Source organism: Melospiza georgiana, chromosome 18 (assembly GCF_028018845.1).
Source record: "Melospiza georgiana isolate bMelGeo1 chromosome 18, bMelGeo1.pri, whole genome shotgun sequence".
NCBI classification, from domain to species: Eukaryota; Metazoa; Chordata; class Aves; order Passeriformes; family Passerellidae; genus Melospiza; species Melospiza georgiana.
In genome coordinates this window covers 13,984,443-14,004,944 of record NC_080447.1, presented here as the reverse complement: position 1 = coordinate 14,004,944, position 20,502 = coordinate 13,984,443, and the positions used below count along the sequence as shown (strand labels likewise).

The 20,502-nt window shown below is 55.1% G+C and overlaps 1 protein-coding gene across 1 annotated transcript; it reads right to left on the bottom strand.

Moving 5' to 3' along the window:
* Positions 1-3,137: 3,137 nt before the first annotated feature.
* On the bottom strand, positions 3,138-11,059 carry LOC131091301 (protein DGCR6). The gene is made up of 5 exons (XM_058037273.1): positions 10,884-11,059; positions 10,655-10,815; positions 9,967-10,067; positions 5,949-6,089; positions 3,138-3,867 (listed from the first exon to the last, which is right to left on the bottom strand). Exons 1-5 carry the CDS (start codon positions 11,006-11,008, stop codon positions 3,784-3,786), a joined length of 612 nt encoding a protein of 203 aa, XP_057893256.1. The 5' UTR covers positions 11,009-11,059; the 3' UTR covers positions 3,138-3,783.
* Between the last annotated feature and the right edge of the window lie 9,443 nt (positions 11,060-20,502).

The following is a 20,502-nucleotide window of genomic DNA, read 5'->3' as shown; positions in this document are numbered from 1 at the left end:
TCCCGGGGCCCGGCGGAAGGGCGGCGGCAGGGCGGGCCCGGGGCTCCTCCCGGAGCGGGGAGCGGAGCCTGCGGTACCGGGGCGGCGCCTCCAGCCCCTGGAAGGGGCAGACACGGGGGGTCTCCACCAGCCCAGGGTGGGCACCCCCCGGCTGGAGCCGCACAGAAACGGGATGCACGGTGGTCATGCAGACGTTCCAGAGGCTGCAGCCTGGGCTGCTCCGGAGGCAGGCTGGGAGAGCTGAGGGTGTTCAGCCTGGAGAAGGCTCCAGGAAGACGTTAGAGCTCTTTCCCATGCCTAAAGGGGTTCCAAGAGAGCTGGAGAGGGACTTGGGACAAGGACCTGGAATGACAAGGGGGAATGGCTTCCTACTGACAAATGGCAGGATTACCTGGGTTATTAGGAAGGAATTCTTGGCTATGAGGGTGGGCAGGCCCTGGCACAGGGTGCCCAGGGCAGCTGTGGTTGTCCCTGGATCCCTGGAAGTGCCCAAGGCCAGGCTGGACAGGGCTTGAAGCAACATGGGATAGTAGAAGGTGTTCCTGCTCATGAGCTTCTAATCCAAGGTCTCTTCTAACCCAAACTACTCTGTGATTCTGTAATGGAGCAGTTATCCCAAATCCCATCCCCTGGATGCAGTTCTGGATGGAGCGAGAGGCTGAGATCCTGCTCCTCTGCCTCTACTCACTCTGCTCTGCAGCAGCTACCTGAAGGGCAGGCACATCCTCTCTGCTCAGGTGTTTGTCATGAAGAAACTGAGGTGTGGAGAAAGCTGTGGGAGGAGGAGCTCCTGAACAGGCCCCCCCAGCTCACAGTCCTCCTGCCTGGCCAGGAGCACAAATCCTGAGCAAAAGCCTGTGGTGTTTCCACCTGGCTCTGCAGGGCAGTGAAGGGGAATCGCCTCTATCCATCTCTAAGTCAAAAGGTGTTTCTTTTCCAGAAGTGCTTCACCTCCTCTTGAACCTCCAGAAACCTTCTGCCTCTGCAGCCCCCTGGGGCAGGAGTTTCCCAGGCAGTCACTCATCCCACCCAAACCTGCCTGTTCCAGGTGCCCTGCAATGCTACTGCTCTTGTGTTTCTAGAGTGAAGTCCCTCTCCATGTCACCCATACTTTTATCTCCACTCTGCCCCCTCTTGTGCCCTTTGTCAAAGATAGAGGAGTCCAGCTCAGCTGGAAGGTGTTCCAGATCCCTGGTGTCCCCAGGGCCTTTGCAGAGCTTGAGCCATCCCTACCGTGCCTTTGTCAGGGTGAAGGAATTTATTTAGTGCTTCACAGCAGCAACATGTTTTTAATTTTCTTCTCTGATCCCCTTCTCATGTTTCATCTAGTTTTCTGATGGCTCCCGGGCACTTAAACTGACATTTTCATGGACCCACCAGTCACCACCCCAAATGTCACCCTCAAGTTGCACCCACAACTCAAAGCCCACAGTGCAACTCTTGAGGGCTCTCACCTGAACACACTCACCTTTATCACACTGGATTGACCTCCTATGTGGGGGGGACCTTGCTCTTCTCCTCAACAGCCCAAAATATAGGAAAAGGAAGGAATAAACAGGATTTGTCCCTTCCTGCCACCCATTACTCACCTTCCACCTCCTGGGTGAACATGGGGCTGGCATGGAGCCATAGCTCTCATGTCAGTCACCTTGCACCTGAACATGGAACTTGATCCTTGGGTTGCATCCCCTCTCCATGTAATTTCTGGCATACATGGAGCTCTGGGCAGGCACCTTTGGTCCAGGTCTGTGGATGCCTGAAGCCAAACACATGATCCTGGAGCACCAGTTGAGAGTTTGGGAGCTGCACAGGTCACTGAACCAAGGAGCTGCACCAGCCAAAGCCCAACAGAATTTCCAGCCCCCTCGGGTTGCTCTCACCAGGGCTGCCCTGTGTTACTGGCAGCACCACAACTGCAGCGGCTGGGGCACAGCAATGCTGTGGGATGGTGTCCCCCTCTGGTGACACAATGACACTTGCTTGGAAAAATATCAGTATCCTCCATGTTGTACTGTTCAGCTTCAGGGGCTGAGCAAGTGTTCCTCTCCTGAAATCCTGCTGATCTGATCACATCCCAGGGGCTTTGCTCCCTTAGGATAACCTTTCCCACCAGCTACCCATGTGTAACTCCCTGCAGCTCTCCACCCTGACCTTTCTGAAACCCAACCTGAGCACAGGCATGGAAAATTTCAGCTTGGATGCAATCAGCTGCCTGGCAGAGCCATCTGCAAACAGATGGCAGAAGCAGGAAGCCCGAGAGCTGCTGTTGCCATGGCAGTGCCAGAACAGCCCCTGGCACCCGCTCTCCCTGCAGACAGCAGCAGCCCTGGGCCCCAGGGGATCTGCGCCCAGGTGGAGTCCAGCCCTCACCCCACAGGGCAGGAACCTCGATCCCAGCTCCTCTAAGCACACCCTCACTCTGCTGCTGCTCCAGCCATTCCAGAGAGGTGTGTAGAGGACAGGGAAGCTTCTGGGAGGCAACGTGACACCCCCAGCAGCTGGGCACCCTTTCCTGCGACAGAACCCACTGTTCACCCCTGCCTTCCCCAGCCTCACCTCACGGAGCAATTTCCTTGCCAATTGCTTGGGTCACAAACCTGACCACAGAGGGTGACTTCAGCCAGCCTGCACCAGTGTCTTCCCAGGAGGATGAAGGTGTCTCCAGAGGGGAATGCTGCCCACCTTGCCCCTCACCACTGCTCAGCAGTGTGGCACAGAGCTCCCATCTAAGGCTCCAGTGGCAATACAGTTCCAGGAGCTCTGTGGGGACTTTGCAGTGGTGCAGGTCCCAAACCAGCCTGCTTTCCAAATGGGGACTTTCATCCAGGAGGTGAAGACTCCACACAAGCAGTAGGTCTTGTCTCCAGCTCTTGAATCACAGCAGCATCATCTCCATGGGGAGGGAACACCACACGTGATGGAAATGGGAGGGAGCCCCAGCCCTGAATTTCCAAAAGCCTCCTTGGTCCTTGTAGCTCTGATCTTGTGTTGGTCTCCTCCAGCACCAGCTTTCCCCACCATAAGGCACCCACAAGCTCTTCCAAAACCCTGAAAGATCTCAGAAACACTCCAGGTTCCTCCCCAGCTTCCATCAAACCCACCACAAGCCCAACTGAGGACAGGACAAACACAACCACTGGCATTGAGAAAGCTGCAGCCCCAAAAGAAAAGTGTTTTATTTTTCTTAATTTGGAAACTGGTTTAAAAGAAGAAAGCAAAAGCTCTGCTTTCTGAGTCAATGGGAACACTGCAAACACCAGTCCTGTAACTCTGGGCTGAGGCCTGAAATCCTCCTTTAATACAGATGATGCTGGTACCAGCCTGGAGGAGACTCTGGGAAGGGTCTGCCTGACTAAGAGGTTGTTTCTGCCTTAACAACACACAGAAGCATCCTTGGAATTGTTCCCCCCTCCCCTGTTATATCATCTAAACACAGGGTCACCCTCACACAGTGGGGCTCTGTGTGCTCAGTGCTCAGCCCAGCCTTGGCTCAGTGATGGCCTCAGCATCACTGAGGACATTCCTGGCAGGTGACCATGCTCCATCTTGTCCCAGCTGAGCCAGATGCAGCTGACACTGCTCTGAGGACCTGAGAGCCATCCCCAGGCTCCAAACCATCCCCTGTGCTGGGCTCTGCCTACCCCAGCTCTAATCTAAGTGTCTCAGCAATTTCTTCTACTCCTGTAGCCTCTTCCTGACACAAAACAAAGCAAATGCGTGGACAGTCTGTTTAGAGGGAAGTCAGAGGAAAAACTCTGGGAGGTGAACAGTAGATTTGCTCTTTCAGGAAAAAGTCTTCTCAGCCTCAGCTTCCTTCTGCTGCAGCTTCCGAATCAGCTCCAGCAAATTCATCTGTAGAGTCAGCTCCTGCAAAGGGAGAAAAATGTTTGTGCAAAGAGATGATTCCACTCCCTGCTGCAGGAAGCAGGAAGGACTGGCCTGTCCCATGTCCCCAAGAGCTTCTTGTTCTTAGGGAATTACAAAAAAATCAACCAGGCAGCTAAAAACCAAATGCTTCATCTTGTTCAGGTGTTTCTCTAAAACATGGAGCAGTGACATCTTACCAGACTTGCTGCAAACTGTGGCTGTCTTAAGAATGCCAGCACTTGAGGATTCCTTAAGGATCCAGAGAGGCTCTCCAGAGAGGCACACATGATAAATGTGCTAGGGGCTATGAGGGCTGGCAGGCTGAGGAGGGCCAGCAGCCCCAGTAAAGGTTCTTCAGGCCCCTTCCCACACCCCCCAGCATCTCCAACTTCCTGACCCCTTCCCAGCATAGAAGGGCAGGAAGAGGAGGGATTGCTTTGGGAACCCTCTGAGTGGGATCCAAGGCAGGCACAACACAGGGCTGTGCTGGTGCATCAAATTCCCTGCAAGCATTTCATTCCCTGTTTCTGGAAAACTCCCTTTTCCAGGACCACAATCTGTTGGAGACATCAACATCAGCTCACAGTTCCTTTGCCACCTGCTTGTTCTTTAATTACATCTAGCTCAGAGACAACATGGTGGAGCCAATAATTTGCGAGTGTAGGTCTGTGACTCAGCCCTGCAGACACAGAGCTATGGAAATAAAAACCTATTTTTGTAAGAATATATCCCCTGCACAAGGAAGCATTTCATACAGACTGGGGGGGAAACACATCAGCTGATGGGAACCGTGTGAACAGATTCCAGCAGGGATTTCTTGGTGGCCCTCACAGGCACAAGCCAAGATCCGGATTGGTCTTGGCATCTATCCCAAAGGTGAACATACACAAACGCAGCAAAGAGGAACCCTAATAAGGCTTATTGCTTACACAAACAACATGAAGGGCAGGGCAGGAGGGAGAGAACAGGCTCTCTGCATTATACAACCAGGGAATAGCAACACTGAAAAAATAAGAGGCTTGTTCAAGGCTCCACAACTAGGAATCATGCGGGTGGGTGTTAGAAAATGCCTGTTTGGCTTCATTTAAGCTGTGTTTTCTCAGCAGTAGGTTTTTATCAAAGTGACATTTAATCAGCTGAAAAAACAGAGTTAAGAACAGCCTGTCTCTGTGTTCCCTGCAAACTTGTATGGCTTTACAACAAGACTTGGGAATTTTGAGGTTCTTTGTTCCTGTGGCAGCAGGAACAAAGGACATAAAGGAATAAATAAATAAGGACAATGTGCACAAACCCAGGTGACTCCTCAGATAATTTGAGAGCAAATGCCCTGGGGAAACTGGGAACAATTCTTTATCACAGCCTGAGATCATCAGCTCCAGCAAGTCACACGCAAGAATGAACAAGGTGCCTAATAAACAGTCTTGAAGTCAGTTTTCATAGCTAAGCTGAATATAAATGCAGTAAATGAATTCTTTTAGTGCTTTTCAGACCCATTTGAGATTCACAGGACTTCAGGCTGTTGGCACAGTGTTTTGGTCCCCCACAATGGAAAAAAGTACTGCAGGGTGTTGGGAATGCTGCCAAATGGTACCTGGGTTTCTGCTCTTTAGTTGTGAACTGAGTACAAGTTCTGTCCAGCACACACCACCAACCAGTAGGGAGGCAAAGGACAGATTGTTCTGTTTGACACACCCATCCCCAATTTATCTACAGCGAGATTTTTAAAAAAAAATTAAATATACCAACCCAAGAGCACTGTTAAACAATCACGGAATGGTTGAGGTTTTTAAATGGAAGAGATTTTTAAAGGTCATCCATTTCCACCCCCTACCATGGGCAGGCACACCTTCCACTGTCCCAGGCTGCTCCAAGCCCCATCCAGCCTGGCTTTGGACACTGCCAGGGATCCAGGGGCAGCCACAGCTGCTCTGGGCACCCTGTGCCTTACCAGCCTTCCAGAAAAAAAATTCTCCCTAATATCCCACCTAAGCCTGCCCTCTGGCTATGGGAAGCCATTCCCCCTTGTCCTGTCCCTCCCAGCTCTAGTCACAACAGCTCCCCTGCCGTGCTCAAACACCCACCTGGGGGTTGGTGGTGATGTAGAAGCCAGACACCCCGGCCTTCTCCAGGGTGCTCTGCTGGTCGATTACTTTCTGGTCCAATTCCAAGACAATCTTCTCATCCATCATTCGCTGCTCCTCTCGGATCTGTTGCTCCATAGCCTGAAAAACATTAAAGTCAATGGGAAAATGGAACATCTGCGTTCCTCTCATCTCTTTCTCATCTCTGAAATTTTTACTTGGAACTCAAGAGCAACCAGGCCCTGAATCTCTGCTGATGAGTCCAGGGACAGCAATGGGAAACCAGCAGAGCCCCAGGTCTTAACACCTCCACCTGCAAAGCTGCCACTCCGGAAAATGCGGGGAAGTCATGGGAACAGCCTGCTCTCTGAGTGTCTGGAGGCCAGGAAAGACCATGAGGAAACACCACAGTATCTGAATCACTTTCTCTGATGAGTCACCACCTGACCTATGGCTGAGCTCAGCCCAAGAACTATGTGTCCCTCTCAGGTGAGGCTGAAGGAATCCTTGGAGGAGTAACCTAGGCCACTGAAGCTCATCAAGATGGCTCCCTGGACACTAATATGGTGCTGGAGCTGTGAACCCCATACAGATCCTATTTATTTCTGAAAGGATCTGAATGCTGGGCTCTATTTTGACAGACTGGAAACATTATTAAAGAAGAACTTTGCCAGAATAGCTCCAACCAGGAGGACATGGCCACTGCTGTCTCACCAACACCTGCCCAAGCTCCAGCAGAGTCATTCTGTGATGCCTCCAGAGAAGAATGGAGCCCAGCAAACAAAGGCATGCTGGAAATCAGGAGTGGAAGCAGAGAGCAGGACTGCAGGGGACAAGCAGAGAATAGATCAAGTAAAGAGTCCCACGTGTGCAGAGGTGATACAACCTCACCAGGCTGCACTGAACAGCAGACTTCCTTTGCAAGCCACAGGGAACACCAGGGATCATCAAACCCCATCAAAAAACAATGACAGGCTCATTTCTGTAGGGTGGGCAGCAGAGTGAAGGCACAGATTCTGCTGCTCTGCTCAGGTGAGAGCCCCCCATACAGAGCTGCCTCCAGCTCTGGGGGCCCAGCACAGCAAGGACATGGAGCTGCTAGAGCAAGTCCAGAGGAGGGCAAGGAGATGCTCCAAGGGCTGAAGCCTCTGTGTGACCCTGAGCCCCTTCCAGTGCCTAAAGAGGCTCCAAGAGAGATGGAGAGGGACTTGAGACAAGGGGTGGAGAGACACAAGGGGGAATGGCTTCAAATGGAGAGGGCAGAATTAGACTAGATGTTAAGAGGAATTCTTCTGTGTGAGGATGGTGACACAATGACAAAAGTTGTCCAGAGAAGCTGTGGCTGCCCCATCCCTGGCAGTGTCCATGGCTAGGTTGGATGGGGCTTGGAGCAACCTGGGATAGTGCCAGGTGTCCCCACCCATGGCAGGATGTGGGACTGGATGAACTTGAAGGTCCCTCCTAAACCAAACCATTCCATCATTCTGTGCTTTTCCTGCAAGAAGCAGGAAATAAATAAATAAATCATTAGAGAGCATCCAAAGGAAGGCAACAAACACGGTGAAGGGCTTTGAGGGGAAACCAAATGAGGAGCAGATGGTCTGTTCAGCTGGAGGAGACTGAGGGGAGACTCACTGAAAATTAAAACTTCCTTGAAAGGCAAACAAGAGGGGCAGAAGCTAACCTGTTCTCTGTGGTGACCAGTGACAGGACCTGTGGGAATGACTTGAAGTTGTGTCAGGGAGGGTCAGGCTGAGCTCAGGGCAAGGCTCTTCCCCCAGAGGGTGCTGGCACTGCCCAGGCTGCCCAGGGAATGGGCACGGCCCCGAGGCTGCCAGAGCTCCAGGAGCCTTTGGGCAGCACTGCCAGGGATGGACAGGGTGGGGTTGTTGGGGGTCTGGGCAGGGACAGGAGCTGGGCTGGATGGTCCTTGTAGGTTTCTTCTGACTCAGCTTTTTGTGTGATTCTGTGAAAAGCCACAAGTTTTCATCATTTCATTCATGCAACGCTGCCCCTTTGTAACAGAGAACTCAGGCACATGTTCAGCTGGAAACATCCATGTGCTAAAACTATTCCCACTGCACAGAAAGGCAGAAGTCACAAACCCCAGTGGCTGCTGGTTAAAATGGCCTTGGAGGGGAGATGAACACCTCCACCCTCCCACAATTCCTGGTGAAAATTCAGAATTTGTGTGACAGAACTCTCGGCCATGAACAGTGTGGGGAAGGGCTGAGGTGTGTCTGCACCAAGGTGTGACCTAACAAAGAGCAGCTATCACTCACATGGGGCAGGAGCTACCTCTTGGAACATCTCCTGGATGCAGAGCCCACAATTAGCATATCACAGTGAGAAACCTTCACAGATGCAGAACTTGGATCCCCTAGAAGGTGACTACACAAAAGCTGCTCCAGAGAAAACATTTAGGGCAGGATCTCATGGCAATAAATGGGAAGAAACTCAAGACAACTCCAGCTCCAACAGAAGCCAAGGCACAGTGATGACTGCTCCTTCACCAAAGGATGCTGAGGAACAAACCTAAGCAAGCTCTGTCCTCACACTTTCTTCAGTCCAGGGGTTCAATCCCTTTGTGGGAGACACAACAGATTAAAATGCCTCATTCCCCAGATTTTCCCTCCTCCCACCCACCTCAGTGGGCCATTGCCTCCTTCACTTACTGTGCTGGAGAACTGACTTTATTTGGACTTGAACAAAACACCCAAATTTAAGTGCCTCACATTGCTTAGTGTTGGCATCTAATTCTGGGTTAGAGAAAAGTGTCACATCTTGGACAAATCTGAGGCACACAAGTTTTGCTTCAGCCCTGCCGGCCATGGACCCTGCATGATGGGCTAAGCTTTTCTAAATGCCATGGGTTCCACTGAGGAGCCAAACATCTAAAACATACACCCTGTATTACCTGTCCTGTGAGACCAATCCCAAGTTATCCCATGGGAACTGGGCATGGAAACCTTTAACCACAGAGGGCACCTCCAATTACACACACATCAGATACAACAGAGGTGATCAATCTGTTCCCAAAATGCTCTACAGCAGAATTGTCAGAGGATAAAGACAGGAAGAAGTGACTCTATTAACACCTGGGAGAGGAAAACAGAAGAAGGGTAGAGGGCAGGTAGGAGGAAGTTGCACAGCATGTAAGACAAGGAGAAGTCTTGGGCAATTTAATGAAATATTGGAAGTGTTGAAAACAGGCAGTAGAGATTACTGCTGGAAGTCTAAGTTACTCAGAGACAGAAGCAACATGGACAGGTACCAGAGGTCCAGCCTGGCTTTAGTTACCTTGACAGGAAATGAGGAATGTGGGAACACCAAAGAATCCAACAACAGCAAGCACTGACATGGTGCTGCCCTGGGCCAAGGCAGGAAACTGTTCTCATTCACCTCATGTGGACCAAAGTAGCTTACCCCCACATTTCAACCCCACTGACTAACATAACCAGCTACTTGCCATTTTCTTACATTGCAAAACTGCCTCTATCCATCACGAAGAGGTGACAGAAAAGTCCTCTGGGACTGAATCTTTTTGAAATGCCTTGGGATGCTCTCAGAAACTCTTACTGTAATTATGAAACTGGAGGTGTTTCCTCCTTATCAGTGGTACTCCCATAGGATAGTTACACCTATCCTATACAGGCTTCAGGCCATCAGATAATGATGGATCATTAAAGTGCTGTGGAGAGCATTGCCTTCGGAGCAGGCTCCCGAGCTTCCACAATGCTCAGATCACACCAGGGATGGCAAGAGCCTGCGCCCCTACCTTGAGGGGACAAAAGGCAGAGCAAGAGGAGCAGGCCTCCAGACTGAGGTGGGGAAACCAGGTCTGTGCTAGTTTCCAGGCCAGCCAGGACAGCTGGTGTCTCCTGAGGCTGCAGGATAGGAACAGGCAAACCCTCTGGAGATGCTGCAGAGCTCCTGCAGTAACGGGGCTGTGGGAGTCCTGGGAAGGGACACAGCTCTGCACTGCTGCCACCCCCACCTCCAGCCCAGCCCCTCTCACCTCCATCTCACGCTGCTGGGCTGCACGGAGCAGTGGCAGGTTGTGGGGCCTGCAGCACTGCTGGGCCTCCTTGTGCCGATGGAACAGCTCCTGCTTCAGCCCTGCCAATGGCACGGGGGGCTCAGGAGGGCACACAGCTGCCAGGTGCCCCCAGTGCCCCCCCTACCTCCCTCCCTCCCTCCAGTGCCCTCCCCACAACGTGCAATGTCATTCCCTGTAGCTCCCTTATGCCCTCACAACCCACCCCCAGGGCGCCACAAACCACCCCAAAACCCCCCCAAGCTGTCCCTCTCAGCATCACCTCCAGTGTCCCCATCACAGTCCCCCAGTGCCCTCTAGTGTCACCCGCAGTGTCCTCCACTGTCTCATAACCTGCCCCCTTACTGTCACCCCCCTCCCCCCCAGCGCCATCCCCAAGCCCCCACTGCCCCCTCACCCTGTCTCCCTGGTGTCCCCCCACCGCCAGTATCCTCCGAACCCCCTCCCCACCCCAGAGATGCCCCAGGCCCGTCTCCTCCCGCAGGGTCCCCATCACTTCCCTGGAGTGCCACCCCCATTTCTCCTGAGCTGTCCACCCGCTCTGTCCCCTCCAGTGCTCCAGCACGGCCGCCCTTGTGGCCCTCGCCCCAGCGCTGCCCTCTCCAGTGCCCCCAGAGGCCCGGAACTCCCCCCACGGCGGCCCCGGTACCGCGGTGCTCGCTGTGCAGCTGCCGCCGCTGGCTGTACAGGTTCTTCTCGGTGAGGTGCTGGATCTCCAGCAGCCCCTGCACGATCTCGAACACGGTCCCGTCCAGCAGCGCCAGCGCCAGCTCGGACAACGTCGTGTATGAGAGGCGCTGCTGGCAGGCACTGCGGGCACACACCGGGTCAGCGCCGGCACCGGCACCGGCCCCTGGCCCCCCTCGGGCTCCGCTCACCTGGGCAGCGCCTTGACAAGCGCCTGCAGCTCGGCCAGCAGCCGGTAGTGCCGCTCCTGCTGCCGGGACAGCACCTCCTGCTGCTGCTGCTGCTCGGCCGCCTCGAACCCGCCGGGCCGCGCCATCGCCCCGCCGGCTCCCTCCCCCGCACGCGCTCCCTCACGGCCCTCCTGCGATCTGCGATCTGCGATCTGCGGCTGCGCAGCGCCCCGCGACCCCTGCCTCCTGCCGCAATTTGCGCATGCGCGGAGTCGCCCCACGTCTCCATCGCCCCGCCCCGCCCCCGCGACGCTCAAGCCTCGCCCCTCCGGCCGTCACAAGCCCCGCCCCCAGAAACAGCCAATCCCGGGCCAGTCCCTCCCTATGGCCACGCCCATTGCCCCGCCCCCTGTTCCCTGTCGCGATTCCCGCTCATCCCCGTCCTTGCCGCTCCCTGTCGCGATTCCCGCTCATCCCCGTCCTTGCCGCTCCCTGTCGCGATTCCCGCTCATCCTCTTTCTTGCCGCTCCTGGCAGCCTCGGGACCCACCCCGGGCCCCGGCCGGAGATTTCCAGGCGGTTCCACCCCAGCCCATCCCATGGGACGCACGGGCAGGAATCTCGGACTATCCCCCTGCTCCAGCTTGGAAGCAACTACAGATGTTTTAAATTATTTTATCAGGAGCGTTTCAGACGTAATTTGTCCTCTTTGGAGTGGATGAGTCAAAAGTGGGTGACAAGGTGGCTTCAACCAGGGCCAAAAATGTGATGCATCCCCAGCACTGGTGGGATTGCACTCTGTGAAGTAATTCCAACCTATGAAGTGAGGAACATTCCCTATGGACACTGTGCCAGGGTCATGCTGGGCAATGTCTGGGGATGCCTTTGCAAGGATGAGGCTGCACGGCTGCCCAGATCCCTTCCAGTCCCTGAAATCACATGGAGTGTGCATGCTGGGGTGGTGATGGGTCCTTCCCCTGCACGCTGGGGTGTGGGACATGAGGGATGAAGAAGGATGAGCTGTGCATTCATGGCAGCAGAGCACAGGAAAAGGTTCCTGTGTTCAATTAGTAAGAGGAAAGATTCATTGAAATGGGTTAAGAATGCCTTTAAAATACTGGATTTAATAGGACTTCAAAGCCTACAGATGCTGCACTGCTGCTCAGGGGGACTGGAAATAGCAGGGAGAACACAAAGCATCTCCAGCAAAATGGAGTATCCTGAAAACATCCCTGAATGGAAATTACTTTCTTTCCCCCAGTTCAATGCCTTAAATTTCCATTCAAGGATCCCTAAATCCCAAGAGCTGGAGAGGCTTTGGGTGGCTGACTGCAGATCTCTATGCCTGGGCTACTTAGACCTTATGGAGTTCACCATGCTGTGTCCATCTGTCCAGCCTGCCCCTGCCTGTCCTTCCCCAGCCTGGTAGAAGCACCTCCATGGAATGATTTCCCCAGGAGCCACTAGGAGGTTTTGCAGGATGAAGAGAGAGACGAGAATGTTGACCTCATGTTCAGAAGGCTTGATTTATTAGTTTATGATATATATTACATTATGACTATACTACAAAGAGTAGAAGGAAAATTCTCAGAAGGCTAGCTAAGCTAAGAATAGAAAAGGAATGAATAACAAAGATCTGTGTCTCAGCAGAGAGTGAGACCCAGCCCTGCCGTGAGTGGTCAGTAAATCCAAACATCCACCCGAGACCAATCACGGATCCACCTGCTGCATTCCACAGCAGCAGATAACCATTGTTTACACTTTGTTGCTGAAACTTCTCAGCTTCAGCAGGAAAAATCCTAACGAAAGGGTTTTAATGAAAAGATGTCTGTGACAATTCTGAGCAGCAGCAGGCTGGGGGCCGTGCAGGAGCTCTGGCAGTGCATGGCCATGGGGGTGTGTGGCTGTGGGGACGTGAGCAGCAGCAGGCTGTAGGCCGTGCAGGAGCTCCGGCAGACCGTGCCCGTGGGATTGTGTGGCTGTGGGGACCTGAGCAGCAGCAGGCTGTAGGCCATGCAGGAGCTCCGGCAGTGCGTGCCCGTGGGGGTGTGTGGCTGTGGGGACCTGAGCAGCAGCAGGCTGTAGGCCGTGCAGAGCTCTGGCAGACTGTGCCTGTGGGATTGTGTGGCTGTGGGGACGTGAGCAGCAGCAGGCTGTAGGCCGTGCAGGAGCTCTGGCAGTGCATGCCCATGCTCGTGGCTGTGGGGACGTGAGCAGCAGCAGGCTGTAGGCCATGCAGGAGCTCCGGCAGTGCGTGCCTGTGGGATTGTGTGGCTGTGGGGACCCTGAGCAGCAGCAGGCTGTAGGCCATGCAGGAGCTCCGGCAGTGCGTGCCTGTGGGATTGTGTGGCTGTGGGGACCTGAGCAGCAGCAGGCTGTAGGCCGTGCAGGAGCTCTGGCAGTGCATGCCCATGGCTGTGGCTGTGGGGACCTGAGCAGCAGCAGGCTGTAGGCCGTGCAGAGCTCTGGCAGTGCATGCTCATGGCTGTGGGGACCCTGAGCAGCAGCAGGCCAGCGGCCGTGCAGAGCTCCGGCAGTGCGTGCCCATGCTCGTGGCTGTGGGGACGTGAGCAGCAGCAGGCCGGAGGCCGTGCAGGAGCCCTGGCAGACCGTGCCCGTGGGGGTGTGTGGTTGTGGGGACCCTGAGCAGCAGCAGGCTGTAGGCCATGCAGGAGCCCTGGCAGACTGTGCCTGTGGGATTGTGTGGCTGTGGGGACCATGAGCAGCAGCAGGCTGTAGGCCGTGCAGGAGCCCTGGCAGATCGTGCCCGTGGGGGTGTGTGGCTGTGGGGACTCTGAGCAGCAGCAGGCCGGAGGCCGTGCAGGAGCTCTGGCAGTGCATGCCCATGCTCGTGGCTGTGGGGACCCTGAGCAGCAGCAGGCTGTAGGCCGTGCAGGAGCTCCGGCAGACCATGCCCGTGGGATTGTGTGGCTGTGGGGACCATGAGCAGCAGCAGGCTGTAGGCCGTGCAGGAGCTCTGGCAGTGCGTGCCCGTGCCTGTGGCTGTGGGCAGCAGCCGTGGGTGCATCCCTGCACATCCCTGTGGGTGGAAGGGGGGAGCTGAGAGAGGCTTGGCCCGGGGAAGAGCAGGGCACATGCCCACGGACACTCAGCGGTGCCAGCAAGAGAGCGGCACCATCGGTGCCTGTGCACCCCCGTGAGGGGGGAGGCAGGGGCGGCCAGGGCCTCTGCTCTGCCGTGGACATTCCTCTCCCTTCCTTTGTGCAGCAGGAAATCTGCGCTTCCTCCGTTCCCAGCGCTGCTCCCGCCTCAATCGCTACCAGATGTGGCTCCCATGCATTTCTCATTAGCCCGGCAGCTCCGGGCGCTGCCGCTGCAGCCTGCGGGGCTGGCGACACAAACGCAGCCATCCTGGGGCTCCCGGTGGGGGGGGATCTGAGCTGGTGTGTGCTCCGTGAGGTACCTGGAGCTTTGCACCGGCGTCATTGCTGGGCCAGGATGCTGATGGGGATGCAGGGATCTCTGTGGGGATGGAGCTGGGACAGGGTCCTCTGCTGGGACCTGCACAAGTGCCATGGGGACAGAGGGACGTGGGGTTTGGGTTGGAGGAAGGAGCTCAGTGAGCTGGACTGCAGCTGGGTCAGCCATTGGGGACAATCTGCATCCCTAGGCTGGCTCTGGGAATATAGGAGAGGTGGGTGGGTGGCACACATGGGGACTGGGGCTGGAGACCACGGTGACCTGGGGTGTCCCATGCCATGTATGTCCAGGCAGGGAGTACATCAAGATAGGTTGGGATGTGCAGGAGGCTCTTTGGGGGTGGGTTCAGGCTGAGGTGGTGTAGTCCCCGACCAGCTAGCAGTGTTTGCAGTGGTGCCACAAGCAGCTCAGGTGACACAGCATGGGTGGAGGAAACACGGCTGCTTCCTGAGCTCCCTAGAACATGCCAGCACCAAGGACAAAGCCACGGCCGCTGGACCCAGGGGCTTGAGAGCAGAAACAACCTGCAGGTGGGTTGTGATGACCAGGAAGAGCCTTAACTAAGCCTGGATTGAATTATGAAGGGACAGGCAGACCTGAGAAAGCTCATCTGTCCTTGCTCACCTTGTCACCCCCACCATGGAGTGAGAGAGTGGCTGGGGAAGAGCCCAGTGGGACTCTCCCTGCTGGGCAGGATGAGGCCACAATTGTGTACTCATGGCCACAGGACCTCTGTACTGGGAGAATGAGATGTTCCTTGCCTTGGCACAGAGGAATCTGTGGCTGATCTTGTCCTGCTGCTTCTTGAGCCCCTAAACCAGCTGTGGGGCTTTCCTCATGCTGGTGGTGCAGAGGAGGCTGGGGGGGGAAGCAGGGGGACAAGAAATACAACAGGAGTGGAGTGTCTGTGGAACCTGGTGCATGGGAGTATATTGCCATGGGGAATAATCCCCGAGCACCCTGAGCACACACCTTCCTGCAGGAGATGGCTGTCCTAGCCTGGAGCCCCTGGGAGAGCGGCCACATCACCATGGCTCTGAGTCACCACTGCAGAGCTGGGAGTGGCCTCCCCAGCCTTCGGTGAGCGTGGTGTCACCGGACAGCCAGCTGTCACTGAAAGAGGCCAATGCTCTGCAAATTCTGCCCCAAACATGGCTTTACTGCCTTTCCTGTGGAGTCAGGGACAGGTCAGCATAGCTGGTCCTTGGGCTGGGAGCTGGCAAGCACCCCAGCAGTGGCTCTGCTGCCATGGCACCAGTGTGGCCCGAGCTGGCCTGGCCATGGCAGGAGCACAGCCCAAGGCACGGGGCCTGCAGTTAGTGCCTGGCTGGAGCCCGAGCCAGGGCTGGAGCCAGGCTTTTCCTGAAGCAGCAACCCCCTGCAGGCCAGGTCTGGGGGGCTACTCTCCTCAAGGCTGGATCTGTCTCTCAGCCAGCTTGGCTTGGATGGTTTCCTCAAGTCTCCTCCAACTCCTCTTTGGACCCTCTAAGAGCTGCAGCAGCCCTCTGGGGTAGGGACTCCAGCAGCAGCCCTCAGACTCCATCCTGCACTGGCTGCACGGTCAGCCACCACCCTGGCTTTGCCACCTGTCCCCAGCCTTGCCCCCTCCTTTTTCAGGCCACTTTAACCTTTTGTGGGCCCTCACCTCATCTCCTGGGCAAGGGGAGGGCATGGCTGTGACTGCCAGAGCCTCAGCCTCAGGCTCACCGGATTTATTCCAATTTAAACACTTCAGAGTAAAAGTGTTTCCCCTGCTCTGGCCTCTGGAGCTGAATATCTGCACGGGAATTTCACCCCTGAGCTGCAGCTAAAATAAGACCTGGATCGAGGTGGTCGCTGGCTCGCGGAGGTGCCGGGTGAAGCCTGCACGCTCTCCTGCCCGCTGGCTGCTGCTGCAGCTGGGACACCCAGGGCTCCCGGGCTGGGAGGGCAGCGTGCATCACTGGAAACATGGCAGAAAACACGTCCAGGCGTTGGCTGTCTGGGCCAAGCTCCATAGGGACTCAGAGGAGATGCTGGCAGCCACGTGTCCTGAGCGCACATCGTTCCTGGGATGGGACATGGATGTTCAGCCAGGGCAAATTCATGTGGGCTGTGGCTCAGAAGCTCAGGAGCATCTCATGTCTTTGCCACCTGCAGAGAGAAGTGTGTCAGGTCTGTTTGAGGTGAGGTGACAGGTCTGTATCACCCCATGGACAGCACCCTGCCTGGGGAGCCTGGCAAGGGGCAGGAGCTGCTCCCCCTGGGCCGGCCGGGGAGGCTCCCAGCTGGCTGGGGCAGGAGCTCCCAGGTCACTGCACAGGGCTTCATAAGCAAGGATGACCTCGGGTGAGACTGAAGTGTGTGGACTTGGCTGGGAGTTGTGTGCAGGGGCCATGGGCTGCAAGGGGTGTGTGCAAAGCATGTACAGGATGCAAGTGACACAGCAGGCTGCAGGGGACACAAAGGATGCAGCGGGACATAAGAAATTCAGAAAGGATGCAAGGGGTATAAGGGATGTACAGGATGCTTAAAGGGCTGCAGCAGGCTATCAATAATGCATGCAAGCAAGCTGCAAGGGATTCAGAGAGTGCAACGGGATGTAAGAGTTGCAGTGGGATGTAAAGTATCCACGGGATGCAAGAGATGTAAAGGATATGACTGTATGTAGGGGTTACAGCAGCCTGGAGCCAGCCCCTTCTATCCCTTGGCTGGGGCTGCCCAGTTGGCCCTGTGTCCTTCTGAGCCTGCAGCCTGACTTTGGGCAGGGACCCCAGTTCGTGGGTCCTAGGGTCCCCCTTGCTGTGCCCCTACGGTCACCAGCTGAGCAGGGACAGCTGCAGGCTGCACTCCCTTCCACTCAGGATATTTTGGGGGTCTCCAAGCCCCTCAGGGGGACAAAACACCCGTCCCAGCGAGGTGGCTGTGGCTTCTCTGCTGCAGACAAGGAGCCCATTCAGCCCCATGGCCCGACCCCCGCCCTGCATCCTGTGCAGCTCCTCGGGGGGAGCGCAGCCAGCCCCCAGCAGCAGCCAGGGCCGATCATGTGGCTCCTAATGAAATCCAGATCCGGGCAGAGCGATGACATTGAGCAGTGATTTGTGCTCCCACCCAGACTAAACACGGGCAGCAGCGATGGCCGGGAGCACAGGCTGGGGATGAATCAGGTACCTGGAGCCTCTGCCTGACTTCTGCCTGATTATTCCTCCTCTCCTGCTCAAAACACTTGGATAGAGTGCCCTCATGCTTTCCCTGCAAAAATGTGGATTTTTCCCAAATGATGCTTGCAGAGGCTGAAATAAAGGCTCAGGCTCTTGGATTTGCCCAGTGATGGCTCCGTGTGTTAGAAGCTCATTTGCTCTGCGCAGCTCATTGTGGCCAGGGATTAACTGGGGTCCTGGATCACGTGGAAACACTTCCACTGGTCCATGGGTGAGGGAGAGCCTAAAATGGAGCCGAGGTGGGTTTGCAGAGAGTGCGGCCGGGAGGTGCAGCACGATCCCCCCAATGCCTGCAGTGGGGTCCGGTGCAGCCCCTCCCTGTGCACACCTGAGTGCGCACCTTGATGGGAACCCCATCCTCAGGATGGACAGCAGGGCTGCACAGGGCACACCTCCTGTGCACACCTGAGTGCACACCTTGATGGGACCCCCATCCTCAGGATGGACAGCAGAGCTGCACAGGGCACACCTCCTGTACACACCTGAGTGTGCACCTTGATGGGAACCCCATCCTCAGGATGGATGGGCAGGGCTGCACAGGGCACACCTCCTGTGCACACCTGAGCACACACCTTGATGGGAACCCCATCCTCAGGTCCTCAGGATGAATGGGCAGGGCCGCAGGGCCCCTAAGCTCTCCATGAGCTGAAGGAATGTCCCCACTTGGAAGCCCATGCAATGCATGGCAGTGCAGGACAGGGCAGAGGTGACCAGCCCTGAGTGCCCATCGGTGGGGACAAAATGGCTTCAGAGAGGTCCTGCTCGAAGAGCCTGGAGCTGCTGCTGGGATGGTGCTGGGAGGGGAAGTCCCTGCCAGACATCCTGCTGCCCTGCTGCCCTGCAAGTCCGTGCTGGAGCCCCCTGAAGGCCAGGTCCTCAGGGAAGGACCCAGGAGAGCCCTTGTTGGATTCAGCATTACAAAACCTGGTCTGTGGGCACAGTGTTGAGAGATGCCTGGGTGGCGCTGCCATGATGCCGGAGGGGATGGGGCTGGCACCTGGGTGCTGTGGGCAGGCTTAGTCTCACCTCAACGTCCGCACCTTCAGCTCCTGGAGCTTTGTAAAACAGGTAAGTACGTAAGTTTTTGTGTATATATACATACTGTGTTTGTGTGTGTATAGATATATATTACCATATGCATAAAACTACAGAAGTATATAAATCTATGTTATAAATGTGTAAGTATATGTACCATGTGCTGTGGGAGTACCTAGGAGAGTGTAGGTGTCTATATACAAAAATAAATATAGAAATAGAAAAACATTTACTCCTGGAGTGTATAGGAGTGCATACAAATACCTTTTTTATATTATGTTATTTTTATATATATTTAAAAATTATATATAATATACACTCCTATACATTCAAGGAATAAAAAAATATAGAAAATATATTGACTTAAAAATGATGTTTATAATATATAAACATATTTTTATGTGAGTGCATATACTCCTGGAGTATGTATTTCTATCCGTGTCCTGTGTTTTGTGGCATCTTGGGCACGGGGTGCAGAGACAAAGCACTCCCCACCCCCCTGCCCCATTTTGCCATGAGGGAAAAGGCTGCACATACCCACCCAGAGGCTCCACCATCCCAAGGCAAAGCTGCAGGAGCTGGATCAAGGTGTCTGTGCCATGCCAGGGCTGGTGCTGCAGGGTCCCAGAGCCACCAGCCATGCTCACAGGGACCCCTGGGGCACAGGTTTCTCCTTCCTCCTGGATGCTGATGCTGGTGCTGCCATCCTGCAGGAGCACAGGGCCCGTCCTTGGCTCTGCAGGTTTGGGTCAGGAGCTGGTGGGTACCAGGACAGCACAACAGCAGCAGCTGATGGCCCGCAAAAGGCTTCTATTTCTTGCCACTGAAACACCACCAGAGCCCTCCTCAAACACCAGCTATCCCCAGGAGATGTTGATGAGGCTGCCGATGGCTGTGCTGAGGAGTGGGAAGTGATTCTGGCAGTGCTGCAGTGACTGTGACTCTTTGAGGTCCCCTGGGGTGACCCATGCAGCCTGGCAGCAGAGAGCCCAGTGCCAGCGGGGTGGTGGCTGCATGAGGACATCACCCACACAGCCTGGGGACATTGCAGCATCACCAGTGTGGCCATCCCTGCAGCCAAGTGTCCTGGGGAAGGCAGTCACGACCTGCATCCACTTTGTGAGGCAGAGAAGGAAATGGCCATTTCCCCACCTATAGCATAGCCACAGGAAGTGTCAGCTGCATATATATTGATATTCCTATAATTCTGATAGAGCTGCCCAAACCCCTTCACGTTCCCCCATCCAGCATGAAATTCCCTCTGACACTGCCATCCCCCCTCCTAGTGAACACTGAGAGAGAAATTTCCTATATAGTTTTGGGAGCTCTGGGTTGTCTCCTGTGTGCTTCGTTCTCATTGGAGTTTCCCTTCTGGGTTTATTTTTGGTAGGGCCTGAAACAGGAAATGAATTGTTGGCAGCAGGCTGGCTTTTATTGCTGCTCGCTGGCCAAGCCAAAAACACGTGCTGTTGTCCAACCCAACAGCTCCTTCTCTGCTTTGGGAAGTCAGGAGGAAATGGGAGGCAGATCAGTGTTGCAGTGTTGGTGGAGGAGAGGATAAGCCGAAAGTATCACTGTGCTCCTCTGATCCCATGGATGATATGCTGGTGGAACGGGGCGCTGGTGGCTCCATCACAGCCACTGCCACACCTTCTCCTCAGCCATGGCCACCACATTGTCACCAAAAGCCCTACCTGTCTGTCAGGGAAGGCGGATCCTGCTCTGTCTCTGGGGAAGCAGAATACCTGATTTCTCCACATTATGACTGGGTTCAGCTGGCTTTTTCTTGAGGTCAAAGTTTTCTGCCTGCCCAAAATAGCCCCGAAAAGCAGCTCAGAACAGCAAGTATGGATCATTTCCTGGTGGAACTTACAGCTGCAGGAAAATTGTTTGATGGTTTTCAGCCTCTGCTGATTTGTAAACCCCTGAACAAGACCTCCTCACTGGTGTCTGTCATGAGGAGCT